The sequence below is a fragment of the Molossus molossus genome, unplaced genomic scaffold (genome assembly GCF_014108415.1).
Source record: "Molossus molossus isolate mMolMol1 unplaced genomic scaffold, mMolMol1.p scaffold_m16_p_17, whole genome shotgun sequence".
NCBI classification, from domain to species: domain Eukaryota; kingdom Metazoa; phylum Chordata; class Mammalia; order Chiroptera; family Molossidae; genus Molossus; species Molossus molossus.
Genome location: NW_023425352.1, coordinates 22,380,614 through 22,396,079, shown reverse-complemented (window position 1 = coordinate 22,396,079; position 15,466 = coordinate 22,380,614). Strand labels below are relative to the sequence as shown.

Genomic DNA, 15,466 nt, shown 5'->3' with positions numbered 1-15,466 from the left:
GGGTGCGTGTGGGAGGCAGCCAATTGATGTTTCTTTCTCATATTGATTTTTTTTTTCTCTCCCTCTCCCTCTCTTGCTAAAAAAATAAGTAAAAAGGTATTTTTTTAAAAAGTTAATGCTTGCCCTGGCCAGTTTGGCTCAGCGGTTAGAGTATCGGCCCGTGGACTAAAGAGTCCTGGGTTCATTCCCACTAAGGACACATACCTCGGCTGCAGTTTGTCCCCGGCCCCGGCTGGGGTCTTGTGGGTGGCAACCACTCGATGTGTTTCTCTAATATTGATGTTTCTCTCTCTCTTCCTCTCTTCCTCCAGCTCTAGCTGAAGATAAATGCAAAAATGTCCTCAGGTGAGGACAAAAAAAAAAGTTAATGCTAATTTAAAAACCGAAAGTTAATTTACCACACCATAAAATTATAGGTAGGATATCCAATTAATTACTAATGGGACAAATGCAAACCAAAGACTTTGCTATGTAAATAGATATTCACAGAAACAAAGAATGTTGTGAGACTGTGGACCTAAAGAGAGAGGAGAGAATTTCGTCTCCTCTCACATGGGGCCATTCACTCACATTCTGGAGGAAAATGCCAATCATACATTTCTCCTACAGTGCTCTCAGCAATTTCGTTTGCAACTGTCTGCTCAGAACAAAACCCTTCCAACTTACCTCAAGACCCAGGGACTCTTAATTACCTCTCGTGGACAGGAAACAGCTACTCCATTATCACTGGCTCAGTCCAGTCCCTCCAAGTCACCTCAAAAGGCTCAAGTTAGTAGTTCTTGGTATAATTCATTAAGAAAAAGAAATGTAGCCCTGGCCGGTTTGGCTCAGCGGTTAGAGCGTCGGCCTGTGGTCCGGAGAGACACAGGTTCGGTTCCCGCTAAGGGCATGTACTTCGGTTGCAGTTTGTCCCCGGCTCTGGTTGGTCGTGCGGGTGGCAGCCACTCGATGTGTCCCTTTCACGTCGATGTTTCTCTCTCTCTCTCTCTCTCTCTCTCTCTCTTCCTCTCTCTCCCTCCCACTCTATCTGTACAAAAAACGGAAAAATGTCCTCGGGTGAGGATAAAAAAAAAAAAAAAAAAGAAAAAGAAATGTATCAATGTAATTAACAAGCAAAGTGTAGTTGTTTGCCAAAACAACACTCAAAGCAAGGTCACCAGACACACACAAGGTCTTTCCCAACTAATTCACAATTACAAGGTTCCTCAAGTTGGCGGTTCACATCCCTATAAAAACCTAGCTTTTACAAAGAATGAAGCTCCACACTTAGGAGGCCTCAGATGACACTCTCAGAGCATGCACCTGGAACCCACTAAGGAGATCCTATTTCACAGTCCAGTAGTGTGCTTCAGGACAGTGGGCTAGGCTGCTCACGGCTGATTCCTTTCCTCCTAAGAGCCATACTCCAGAAATAGTCCCTTATCTGAGCCAATAAAAACAGGCCACAGTCAACAGCCTCTACTCTGCTGGGAGAAAATGAGATGTTAAAGATATGGGATAGGATAAAAATATCTTCCACAAACCAACACTGACTCCAGACATAAAAGAACACACCTAACAACTCCTTCAACCACTCCACATCAAAGTACTGTGTCCTCTCAAAATTATATACCTCCAAAACAATTATTCACCAATTTGTCCTATTACTTTTGTACCCATATTCTTTCTTTTGTTATAAAACTCAACGTGTAGGCATCAAGAGCCATGAGCTCTGACTGCTCACATTAGTAAAGGAAAAGAAATTGCTGTGTGCTTTTAGCTTGCCAAAAAATAGAGCAGGATCTAGAATGCTGTGTTTAATACCTACATGTGAGAAAACCTCTCAAAAAAGAAAATATATGTATTTAAACTCTAAATATAGATGTTTCCCCCACTATCATCTAGTCCTATCTCCAAATATGATATCGACAAAATTAAGGTCCTGTTTCTAATGCATCCTCATTTTCTCAGAAAATATATTAAATTCTCCTGTTTAGTGTGTTTTTTTTTTGGACAAATAAAGTTTACTAAAGTGAGTGTTGTGAATGTAACTTATTTAGAGCTATGTAAGAATGTTTTTGCCTTGGCCATTGAGGCTCAGTTGGCTGAGCATCGTCCCCTGCACCAAAAGGTAGCTGGTGTAACTCCCAGTTAGGGCGCATGCCTGGGTTTCAAGCTCAATCCCCAGTAGGGCGTGCAGGAGGTAGTCAATCAATATTTCTCTCTCTTTCCCTCTCCCTTCCTCTCTTTCTAAAACTCAATTGAAAATATTTTTTTAAAAAAAGATAGTATAAATATGATTTTGATAAGTTAAGATGTATATGGTAAGCCCTAGAGAAACCATTTAGTGAAAAAAATCATTAAGGAAATCAAAGTGCTACATTAGAAAATATTCACTTAGCCCTGGCTGGTTTGGCTCAGTGGTTGGAGTGTCAGCCTGCGGACCAAAGAGTCCTGGGTTCAGTTCCCACTAGGGGCAGGTACGAAAAGAGGGGAGGGGAGGGGAGGGGAGGGGAGGGGAGGGGAGGGAGGGGAGGGGAGGGGAGGGGAGGGGAGGGGAGGGGAGGGGAGGGGAGGGGAGGGAGGGGAGGGGAGGGGAGGGGAGGGGAGAAAGGAAATATTCACTTATTGCAAAAGAAAGCAATAAAGGAATTACAGAAGAACAAAAAGAACAAGAGACACAGAGAAAACTAGAAGTGAAATGGCATTCATAAGTCCAATTATATCAATAACATTAAATATGAATGGAATAAACAATCTAACCAAAAGGCAGAAATTGTAAGCCTGGATAAAGTAAACAAGATCCATCTACCGGAGACACATTTTATATTCAAAGAGTCAAATAGATTTAAAATAAAAGAATGAAAAAAAGACATGTCACAAAAGAAATGAAGGCAGAGACAATTCAATAATAAAAATTGGAGCCTTCAATACCCATTCTTTAATAATGGAAAGAACAATTAAGCAGAGGATCAACCAGAAGATAGAAGACTTAAACAGCACTATGAATCTATCAGACCTAACTGACACCTATTAAACAGTATACTCAATATCAGAATATATATCTTCCTCAAGTACATATGGAACATCCTCCAGGATAGAGCATATGGTAGGCCATAAAACAAACCTCAATAAATTTAAAATGCTAAAAATAATACAAAGTATGTTCTTTGACCAAATTTCTTTGTTGTTAATTTCTAATTTCATTCTATTGTAGTCAGAGAATATCCCTAGTATTATTTCTACTATTTAAAATTTATTGTGGTTTATTTTATTAAAGAGTAAGTTAAACCTAAAGTGAGCAGAAGAAAGAAAATAATAAAAAAAACTATGGAAACTAATGAAATAGAGAATAGGAAAAAGAAAAGAGGGGGAAAAAATCAATAAAACAAAAAGCTGGTTCTTTGAAAAGATCAACAAAATTGACAAACCATTAGTTAGACTGCCAAAGAAAAAAGGAGAGAAAACTCAAATTACTACAAAAAAAGAGAAAGAGATAACAGTACTACTGACCTTAAAGAAATACACAGAATTATAAACTAACACTATGAACAATTGCATGCCAATAAATTAGACAACTTAGAGGAAATGGACAAACTCCTAGGAAGACACAAATTAATGAGAATGACTCAAAAAGAAATAGACAATCTGAACAGACCTATAAGCAAAGATACTGAATTATTATTTTATAAAAGTATCCATAAAAAAAAAGTCCAGATTGAAGGCTTCACTGATGGACTTGTACCAAAGATATAAGAAGAATTAAGCCCTGGCCGGTTTGGCTCAGCGGTTAGAGCGTTGGTCTGCGGCCCACAGAGGCCCAGGTTCGGTTCCTGCTAAGGGCACGTACCTCGGTTGCAGTTTGTCCCTGGCCCTGGTTGGTCGTGAGGGTGGCAGTCACTCAATGTGTCCCTTTCACGTTGATGTTTCTCTCTCTCTCTTCCTCTCTCTCCCTCCCACTCTATCTGAACAAAAATGGAAAAATGTCCTCGAGTGAGGATGAAAAAAAAAAGAAGAAGAATTAAAACCAAACCTTCACAAAATCTTCCAAACAACAGAGGGACCCCTTCCCCAACTCATTCTATGAGGCCAGTATTACCCTGATATCAAAACCAGACAGACATCACAAGAAACAGAAAACTATGGAGCAATATTTCTTATGAATATGAACATAAAAATTATCAGCAAAATACTAGCAATTTGAACTCAGCAACACAGAAAAAGAATTATACATCATAGCCAAGTGGGATTTATCCTAGGAATGCAAGGTTGGTTTAACATCTGAAAATCTAATGTGGTACAATTATAACAATAAAAAAAAACAAAAAAAACACGTGATTGTCTCCACAGATGCCAAAAAAGCATCTTACAAAATCCAAAACAAAACAAAACAAAACACTCAAACTAAGAATGAAAGGGAACTTAGTCTTTTTTTTTTTTTTAATCTTCTCCCAAGGATATTTTTACATTTATCTTTAGACAGAGTGGGAGGGAGGGAAAGACAAGAGAGAGAGAGAGAAACATCAATATTAGAGAGACACATCGATTGGTTGCCACCTGCACGATCCCAACCAAGACTGGGGATGAACTGCAATGAAGGAAAGTGCCCTTGGCCGGAATCAAACCTGGGACTCCCTGGTCCACTGGCCGACACTCTAACCACTGAGCAAAACCCGCCAGGGTGAGAACTTAGTCTAATAAACGACATCTATCAGAAAAGCTAGTTAAATGTTTTCAATAAATTAAAATATAAGAAAGAAAATTTAAAACCACCTATAATCCCTCCAACCAGAGAAAAGAATACATTGGTTAGTATCCTTTCAGTTATGTGTATACATATTCATTCTGGGCACATTGTGGTAAACACAATGATGGCAAGAAGGCAGACTGCTCCTCTGAAAATAATAAAGCCAAAGTTTTATGGTCAAACATCTCCTCAAAGAGTTGGAAGTGATAGAAAACATAAGCTCTCCCTATCCAAACTGTTTTCCCACAAATGATGCCAAGACACAGGCTGACAGCCTAAGTTACAGTGTTGCCCCTGCTGTCAGCTTATAAATAATATCATTTTTTAATCTTTTGTCCCTTCTAAGTCCATGAGTGGGGCCAAGGGAACTGAACAAAGTTGGACATGGAAGGGACTTGCTTGTCTAGAATGAAGCCCTATACATCATCAGAACCAAGTCTGGTGAAACCCCCAGACTTGCACCTTGAGGACAATTTTTAAAAAGATAATAATAGCCCTGGCCAGTCTGGTTCAGTGGTTGGAGCATAAGCCCGCAAACCAAAGAGTTGCAGACTTGATTCTGATCAAGAGCAGCTACCTCGGTTGTGGTTCAGACCCTGGCCCTGGTCAGGGTCGTGCAGGAGGCAACCAATCGATGTGCCTCTCTCACAACTGATGTCTCTCTCTCTCTCTCTCTCTCTCTCTCTCTCTCTTTCTCTTCTCCCTCCTTCCCTCCCTTCCACTCTGTCTGAAACTAGATGGAAAAATATCCTTAGGTGAGGATTAAAAAAATAAAATAAAATAGATAATAATAATGAACATTTATATAGCACTATATGCCAGGCACTATTCTAAGTTTTATATACATATTGTCATTTAATCTCAACACTGACATGTTCCATTATTATCCTTATTTTGCAGATGTGGAAACTCAAGCAAAGGGTTGTTAAATAACTTGTCCAAAGTAAGTGGTAGAGCTTTTTTTTTTTTTTTTTTTTTTTTTTTTTTTTATCCTCACCCGAGGACATTTTTGCATTTTTTTGTTCAGACAGAGAGGGAGGGAGAGAGAGGAAGAGAGAGAGAGAGAAACATCAATGTGAAGGGGCACATCGAGTGGCTGCCACCCGCACGACCAACCAGGGCCGGGGACAAACTGCAACCTAGGTACATGCCCTTAGCGGGAACCAAACCCGGGTCTCTCTGTACCGCAGGCCGACGCTCCAACCGCTGAGCCAAACTGGCCAGGGCGTAAGTGGTAGAGCTTAGACTCAAACTCATACAATCTAACTCTAAAGTCCTTGCTCTTAAGTATAATATTATGCTATCTCTTAAACAAAAAGAGCAATGAACAACCAAAAAAAAATAAACAAAAAATAAGCGCATACAGAAAAAGTATGAAGTATCCATTTCTAGACCTTATCAGTTAAGTTCCAAAATCAGCCTGATTCAAATTAAGAAATCAGACTTGTAGTTAATTAATTAATTAATTAATTAATTAATTAATTAATTTATTTTATCCTCACCTGAGGACATTTTCCCATTTTTTTATTTTTTTGTTCAGAGAGAGTGGGAGGGAGAGAGAGAGTGAGAGAAACATCGATGTGAAAGGGACACATCGAGTGGCTGCCACCCGCACAACCCAACCAGAGCCAGGGACAAACTGCAACCAAGGTACGTGCCCTTAGCAGGAACCGAACCCAGGTCTCTCTGGACCGCAGGCCAACGCTTTAACCACTGAGCCAAACCAGCCAGGGCCAGACCTACAGTTATTTTAAAAAAGCAAAAGTGGGTGCTGGGAAAACTGGGGATCTACATGTAAAAAACTGAATTTGAACCCTTACCTTACACCATATACAAAACTTTACTCAAAATGGATCAAAGACCTAAGTGTAAGACCTAAAACTATAAAACTCTTAGAATGAAACATAGAAAGCTTTATGATGTGGACTGGCAATGATTTTTTGGATATGACACCCAAAACACAGGCAATAAAAGAAAAAAATAGATAAGTCAGACTTCATAAAATTTAAAACTTCTGTGCATCAAAGGACACTATCAGCCTTGGCCAGTATGGCTCAGCAGTAAAGCAACAGCCTGCAAACCAATGAGTTGCGGGTTCGATTCTAGCCAAGGGCATGTACCTCGGATGCAGTTCATCCCGGGTCCTGGTTGGGGTCGTGTGGGAGGCAACCAGTCAATGTGTCCCTCCCCTGTTGATGTTTCTGTCTCTCTCCCTTTCTCTCCCTCTCTCTCTACCTCCAGATAAATAGAAAAATATCCTCGGGTGAGGATAAAAAAAGGACACTATCAACAGAATGAAAAGGCAACCCATGCAAAGGGAGAAAATCTTTGCAAACTATATATCCAATAGGAGACTGATCCAGAATATAAAAAGAATTCCTAAAAGGCAACAACAAAACCCCAAACAACCCAATTTATAAATCAGCAAAGGCCCTGGCCGGTTTTGCTCAGTGGTTAGAGTGTCGGACTGTGGACCAATGAGTCGCGGGTTCAATTCCAGTCAAGGGCACGTAACTCAGTTGCGGTTTGTCCCCAGCCCCGGCTGGGTCTTGCGGGAGGCAGCCAGTCGATGTGGCTCTATCACACTGATGTTTTTCTCTCTTTCTCTCTCTCTCCCTCTCCCTTTCCCCCACTCTATCTGATAATAAGTAGAAAAATATCCTCTGGCGAGGAACTAAAAAAAAAATCAGCAAAATACATGAATAGACATTTCTTCAAAGATGAAAAATGGCCAACAAACACATAAAAAGATATTCAACACCAAGCACATCAAAAAGGTACCTATTATAGAAATGCAAATCAAAACCACAATAAGATATCACTTCACACCCATTAGGATGGCTATTATCAAAACAACAGAAAATATTGGTGAGGATATGGAGAAATTGGAAGCTTTGTGCATCATTGGTGGGAAAGTAAAATGGTGCAGCTGCTATGGAAAAGGTATATTGATTCCTCAAAAAATTAAAAATAGAATTACCATATAATCCAGCAATTTCACTTACAGGTATATATCCAAAAGAAGTGAAAGCGGGTTCTCAAATATTTGTGCACCTGTGTTCACAGCAACATTATTCACAATAGCCAAAAAGTGGAAAAAATGCAAGTGTCTATCAGTGGATAAAAGAACAAACAAAATATGGTATAAATATACAATGGAATATTATTCAGTCTTAAAAAGGAATTAAATTCTGACACATGCTAAAACATGGAATAACCTTGAGGATATTATGCTAAGTAAAATAATCCAGTCACAAAGGGACAAATATTATATAATTCCTTTTACATGAATTTCCTATAGTCAAATTCATAGGCACAGAAAGCAGAACGGCAATTGCCAGGGGCTAGGGGAAGGAGGAAATAAGGAGTTATTGTTTAGTGAGTACAGAACAGAGTTTCAGTTGAGGAAAATGAAAAAGTTCTGGAGATGGCTGGTGGTGATGGTTGCATAATTATGTGAATGTACTTAATGCAACAGAACTGTAGACTTAAAAATGGTCAAAATGGTAAATTTTGTTATGTATATTTTCCCACACTTAAGAATATAAAATAGAATGGATAAAAAAGCTGTGGTACATATACACAATGGAGTACTATGCAGCGGTAAGAAAGAAAGATCTCTTATCCTTTGAGACGACATGGAGGGACCTGGAAAGTATTATCCTAAGTGAAATAACCCATGCAGAAAAAGACAAATACCACATGATCTCACTTATATACGGAATATAATGAACATAACAGTATGAGGAATACGGTAGACCCAGAAACATGGAAGCAGGGCACAGACTGACATCCCTCAGAAGAGGGAGTGGGGGGAGGTGGGAAGAGATAAACCACAGAACTTATATGCATGTATGCATGACCAATGGACATGGACAACTAAGCCGGGGATGGGGCGGGGGTGGGGTGGGGAGGGGGGTGCCAATGGGGTAAAAAAGGTGAAATATCTGTAACAAAAAAAGAAAAAAAAAAAAAAAGAATATAAAATAAAAGTGGGAAAATATCCCAATGGAATTTCAGGTTGAGGTAAGCAGGTTTCATATGCTAAAGTTACACTCACCTAAAATCATGTTAGGCCCAATTAGAAATCTTAATATTTTATAACAAATATCTGAATCTCCTAAACCAAGATTGCTTTACTACACTGCAATTCACCAAGCCCAGTTATGACCTAATGCAAAACCTCACTTTGTAACATCAACCAAGTTAAGGCAAAACAGAAGATTAGCCACATGAGATTCAGTGTTTGATTTTTCATTTCTAGCTGTAGTTTTAAGAGATTAGGGAATAGCAACTGTTAGAATAATATGTAATGCTCCTAGTCATTGGGGAAGCGATATAGCAGCCTCATTTCAGTGTTTTGCTTTAATTTGCATAATGCTTTTCATTTTCTGTAACAGGAGATCAGTGGATCTGATTAACAAAAGAAAGGGCATTACTGACAGATTCTAACCCGGGGGATAATCTGAGCCTGTCTGCCACTTTACAACACACAACTTGACTAGAAGATTATGTTCATGTACCTTTTGCTACTCAAGTCATCAGTCCAATGTCTCTGCTCCAATCCACTTTAGTCCATATTCACTTTTCACTAGATTAAATTGCAACCTTCAGCTGAAGTGCCTGGCATCAAACTACTCCACTTCTCAATTCATCAGTATCTATTTTAATCAGAAAACTGACTAATTTTGTAGCCTGAATAGGTGCATGGACAAGGGATTCTGGGGGAACTCTGAGTGACTGAGACCTCACATTCCCTTTCCAACCTTCATTCTGTGGCCATCAACAGTGGGTGTACTCTCTTTGATTACTGCCTGAGGTCTTTTATTCTGTGACATTCAGAACTCTATGCACAACCTGCTCCAAAAGGTGTTAAATTCAATGAACCCCCTTATCTCAAGGCTGCTGAGAGCTATTTTTGTTCCTTTGCCTCCCCAGCACAGTGCACATTTAAAGCTTTTCTTCTTCTCCTTTTTTTTGAGGGAATATTTTTTTAGGGTAAAGGGAAATAGCTACAAAAGCAAATAAGCAGGAATGGGGTGGGGTGGACAACCTTAGCATTGGAATAAAGAGACCATGGAGCAAGCAGGGGGACAAGAGGCAAATTCATCTAGGTGAACGCTTAAGAGATTTACAAAGAAATGCACTAAAGTTTCATTTCAAACTCTAGGCTTGCCACTAACCATAGCTACATCCAAAAAGTCATTCTAGAAGAAAAATTAAACTTAGGTTTAAAGCATTCCAAATAAAGAGAAAAATTAATATATTAATCATAGAGTTCAAATTTTATCCGACTTAAGTAATTACAGATCAGGAAAAAGAAATATTTGCAGTGATTCAGCCACCACTTCTATGAGCAACCAGAGAATAGGATTGTGAATCTGGTACTAATAAAATGCTCATTAAGTGAAAAGCATTAAGATGTTAACCTAAAGAGATTCAATAAGGACTTCAAATTACTTACCTTGAAAGTAGTTTGATTAGATAAAGGTCAGATTTTAGTCTAACATTTTTCTTTTTCATTTTTGACTCATTAGTTTAACAGTTAGCAGACATCTACAAGGACCTCACTGGAAGAGCCTGCTAAGTAATGGCAAGATATATTTAGCATAGAGTCTCCAAGCAAAACTTCCCAAATACTTTCTCCTTCTATCCCTGCACATGCGCCCCACCCCACCCCTCAATATTCTTCCTTTGTGAACTAGTAGATCTGTGAAGGCAGCTGCAGTAACAATTCTATCAAGTGGAATTTTAAAGGTGGAGCTATATTTTATTTTTCTTATGGTAAAGCAATGGAACAACCCTTCTATGGGGAGGAACAAATATAGGGCCCTGTATGTTAATGACATCAGGTGTTCCAACAAAAATAGCAGTTTCTAAGCAGTTGCATTTTAAAAATATCTCTGAAGGATCAAGCAGGAAGAGAGAGACAAATTGTTTAAATACAAATACCTTTGACAATTAAAGAGCTAGCATGACTAAGCCAGGAAAGACAAGTGAAAAGCAAACAGTCTGACACTTGAGCAAATTTAGGACCCCAACATGTGTGAGTACTTTTAATTTTCACTATCACAATCTAAACCCCAAAGGACTGAAAAAAGGTCTGCAGCCTTTCTGCTGCCTTTTACATGCTGGCGAGATACTTTGTTAGGGTTGCCATTAGATGTACTGCATTCCAGAAGATCCCAAAGGCATAATTTGTAGCCATCATCACCTGGCAAATCATTCTCAGAGGCCCTCCCAGCTGTTAGGTGTCTGAAAGTTTCATATGCAACCCAATCTCTTCCCATGGCTATCAAGGAACATACTACAGGAGAATTGTATAAGAGTTTGTTTGCTCTGCCTTAGAAATCCTTTCCAGGTGTCGGATCAGCACAAATATCTTTATAAACAACAGAAGTGAATGTTGCATACCATCACAATTTTACTGCTAAGCCTTTATATACTCTGTCCTTGATAATCAACTTGGTGGCCAATAGTTAAATATCTCACAGTATTCCTGGGAGACCCAGAGGACCAATTTTCTGACACAGTCTCCTGTTTTCTAAATCATCCAAATTTAATAGTGTCATGGATGTACAACACAAGCTCTTAGAAAAAAGCAAAGGAGTATAAAAATGCAGCACTTATTAATGCTGTCTCAGTGGAACACAGACTTCTTAGGCATACCACTTTTTTGCCCTCAGCTGAGAAAACACTAACGCTGAGAAAAGAAAACTCCCTGGACCACCCTTATACAAAGCATCAAAATCAAGCAAAATATCTTTTAAGGCTAAGGGTAACATCTTAACTTTTATAGAAAGGACAAATGAAGACATTCTTAGGAAATATTCTAAGGAAGGCTCAAAAAGCTAAACCTGAAAAATAGTATGGCAATTACTCAAAAAAATTAAACAAATAATTACCATATGATCCACCAATTCTACTGCTCAGTATATGCCCAAAAGAAGTAAAAGTAGGGACTGAACAGATGTTTGTACATCCATGCACAAATAACCAAAATCACAATAACCAAAAGGTAGAAGCAACTCACTTGGGGTTTCATCAATGGATGAATGAATAAACAAAATGTGGCATATACACACACAATGGAATATCAGTCAGCCTAACAAGGAAGGAAATTCTGACACATGCTACAACAGAAATAAACCTTAAAGACATCAGGCCAAGTAGAATTACCAGTATTTTATAGTTTACTAAGTGCTTTCACATACATTATATCATGTAATTCTCACAACCATTTCCCTGTGAAACAGTTGATATTGTTAGGACCTCCATTTTACAGGTAATGGAAAGAGGTCCAGAGAAGCTAAATCATTTGCTCAAGGTCATACATTAAAAGACAAAAACAAAAAAATCCAGTTTCTCTAACTCAAATTTTCATATTCCTTTCAATACATCATGCTGAGTTTTCTGTTTACCTCCATGGAAGACTTTGATGCAACTCTACGGAAGGAGGCATTATGGTATAGAGAAAAGAGCCTTGGACTTAGGAGTTAGAAGACCTATGATTAATTCTCAGCTTTGCCACACAACAATTGTGGGACTTTCTGCCATTCACAATATCTTTAAGACTCAGTTTCCTCATTGGTAAAGTGTGTTTTTAAAAAGTTTATAACACAGTCTACTTTTTAGAGTTTGATTTAAGAAGACAGTATATGAAAGAGCAGAACAAAGTTCAGAACTTATTAAGTGAAAATAAATGTCAGAAAAAAAGAAGTAAGCTTTTACTGGCTTAGCATCACCAATATTTCCCCCTGATCTGGCCTTAGTGTGATAAGTGACATTCAAACACATCTTTCCAGGAATCTCCTGAGAAAACTGACTGCATCTTTGATACGCTTGACACATACTCTGAGTCTAATATATTAGCAGCAGTAGAGATGATGTAATAATTATTCTCTGCAGCAAATTCATCAAAAAAGTTTTAGGAATGAAAATGGAGTATAGGACTAAAAAAGACTTGCAAAGAGAAGTCCTGGTTATGGGTATCTGCTAAAAACTTGGCCCAGACTTTTCTGGTCTATTCAGAAAAAGGACAGGCCAAGATCTTAAATCAGTTGTTTGATGGCCCTTGAAAAGAATAAGGACAGCAGCCAAGCCAGAAGCCACTGAAAGGAAAAGCAACAAAGTAGGAGATAAAGCAAGCATAAAGGGATGTGATCAAGGAAACAGGCCCCAGGTGAAAAGGAGCTGCCTGGAAAGCCTAAGTAAATACATGAATAAATAAATACAATATAAATTATTCCCATATGCACTTCATACCCTAACCCAGAATCTAGTGCTTCTTTCAAATACCCACATTTTTCATACTGCCCTTGGGTCACAAAGGGACATTTGGAATAAGGCACTTTGTTATTCCCGATTCTTACAGAAAATCACATTTATCATAGGACCTCACTACCGTATCTGGTTTATTTGCTAGGTGCAGATATATATTTATTTGTGATATTTATAAAACTGTGTTTGCTACAAAATGCCTCTAGGGTCAGGTAAGGCAGATCAACCTTCAGTGCAATCTTGTTAGCACATCTCACCCTCATGCTCCCTCATCCTAGCCCTCCCAACACACATTTCACACTTTTCCTTTTGTTCCCAGATGTGTCAAACACTACAGTAAATCACTACAGGGACAGGACATTTTACTTAAAAAAAAAAGATATGGAAACAAACATTGACTCCCAGCTCTGTCACACATTAGACTATACTAAGTTGTAAATGTATACTACTATTACTGGGAATGTCTGGCAAGGCTTACATCTGGAGCTAAATCAAGTTTCCCCATCTGTTGGGTTTGCCTCATCCACTCAATGTTAATTTTTCAACTGTCTGAAAGAACAATTTAATAACTGTTGCGAAAATAGAAAATGATAGGCACAAAGGGAGCAAGGAATATAAGAAAAGTCAGCTTTAGGTTTCCTAATGCTGAAAGCACACTCTCTCCATTTACAAACAGCTCACTCCAGTGAATGTGTGGTATTTCCTTAAGACCCTAAACCAACTCCATGTATGACTCAGTTTTATCCAATACCTACAGCATTCTGTAAATGTCTTGCTGTTTCATAAGGAACCTAAAATGACAGCCCCACAAGCTCCATTTGCCTCTTTCTTTTGTTGTTCTTTTTATGTTTTTATTGATTTTTTTAGAGAGAGCAAGAGGAAGGGAGAGAGAGAAACATCGATGTGAGAGAGAATCATCGGCATCAGCTGCCTCCTGTATGCCCCTTATAGGGGATGGAGCCTGAGATGTGTCTTGACCAGGAATCAAACTGGGACCTTTCAGCCCAAAGGATGACACCTTAAACCACTGAGCCACACCAGCAGAGCCTATTTGCCTGTTTACCACAAACAGAAATAACCATGTAAAGCAAAATGTCAAAGTTCTAGATTCCCATGAGTCATTCTTTGAACTGAATGGCAGAAAAAATATTCAGAGAAAAGCTTTCAGATGGCCTATACACAAAAAATACTTTGGCAATAAAGATACCTGAAAAGGCCTTGCAACCATCGCTGGATAAGAAAATTCATAGAACAGCACTGTGAGCTTTTTGAATATGACAAAATGAAAGTTTCATGCACTCCTGCTTTTCTTGATCAAGTATGCCAATTTCTTCCACTCCTACAGACATCGGGGCTTAAAATAGTAGTGGTGTTCAACACACTGTACTTGGAAAAGTACAACAAACCTCAAGATGAGCCAAGAAACTCTGAAAGAGAGAAAATCTCATTCCTTACCTGATATTAACCAATGCATGGGTCACCTTGCTAGCAGCTTCTTTCCACTGGCCTGCATTGGTAGAAAGCCTCAGGACTATACAGAAGGAAAGAACAAAGATCTGTCAGACCCCTGGTATAAAACACAAATATGAAGATGAAGATATACGTCAGAATAGCACTATTACAATAACCAAACAGAGCCTGTGCCAATCTTCTGTTTAAAATGACCTCATCCTACAACAGCGATTTTCAACCAGTGTGCTGCAAGAAATTTTAAAACATGCAATACCTCTTTAGTCAGGAGCACTGACCTCTTTTCCCTTAGATTGTCAAATGAAAAAATGACAACAGCCAAAACAACAACAGCTGTCTGGTGTGAATGAATCAAAACTATACTTCTTTTTTGTTAGATCGGCAAAAAAATAATATATTTTTTAGTATGCCTCCGAATTTCAGTAATTAGTTTATGTGCGCTGTGAGATGAAAAAGGTTGAGAATCACTGTCCTAGAGGAAAATATAAGGGCTTATTTTCAACTATTTTCACTTTCTATCAAACCATTTCTCTGCCTTGGGTTCCCTGTCCCCCTCCACTCCCTGCTAAAAGGTTTCCACACTTAGTTTTTGCATTCGTTTATAATCTATACTGGGTCGGTGATATGAAGATAAACTGGCTGCCACATTTATCATTTCCCTAAAGGCCAGGGCTGATGTAGTGTTATTGGTCAACTGAGTTAACAGTCCTCTCCTGCTCCATATATATCTTTCTCCTAAAGGTCTAAGCTGAGTTGAACAGGACAAATAAGCTTGCCAGATAGATGATGGTTATGTTTTAATCAAGAAGTATCCAGTTTTAGCTCCCATGACTTAATTGTGTGACCTGCAATGTGAATCAACAGGAATATTCTTCTCTTCTCTGACTAAATCCTATCTCTTTTCTACACTTACCCACAGGAGGAGAGATGACAGAAATATAGAACATTCTCTTCCAGCTATAAGCTATAGGACCAAACATTATAATATCC

The 15,466-nt window shown here is 38.7% G+C and overlaps 1 protein-coding gene across 12 annotated transcripts in view; it reads right to left on the bottom strand.

Annotated features, from left to right (window-relative positions):
- ARMH3 (armadillo like helical domain containing 3) overlaps positions 1 to 15,466 on the bottom strand; it is a 177,387-nt gene that overhangs the window by 68,765 nt on the left and 93,156 nt on the right. For 7 of the 12 annotated variants that reach the window (XM_036264616.1, XM_036264617.1, XM_036264615.1 and 4 more), the window contains one exon: positions 14,462 to 14,537. In XM_036264616.1, coding sequence (XP_036120509.1) covers positions 14,462 to 14,537 — 76 coding nt within the window. Of the gene's footprint in view, positions 1 to 9,365; positions 9,388 to 10,278; positions 10,310 to 14,305; positions 14,361 to 14,461; positions 14,574 to 15,466 lie in introns of those variants that run through there. The other 5 variants (XM_036264626.1, XM_036264624.1, XM_036264625.1 and 2 more) reach the window with 5 other exon arrangements.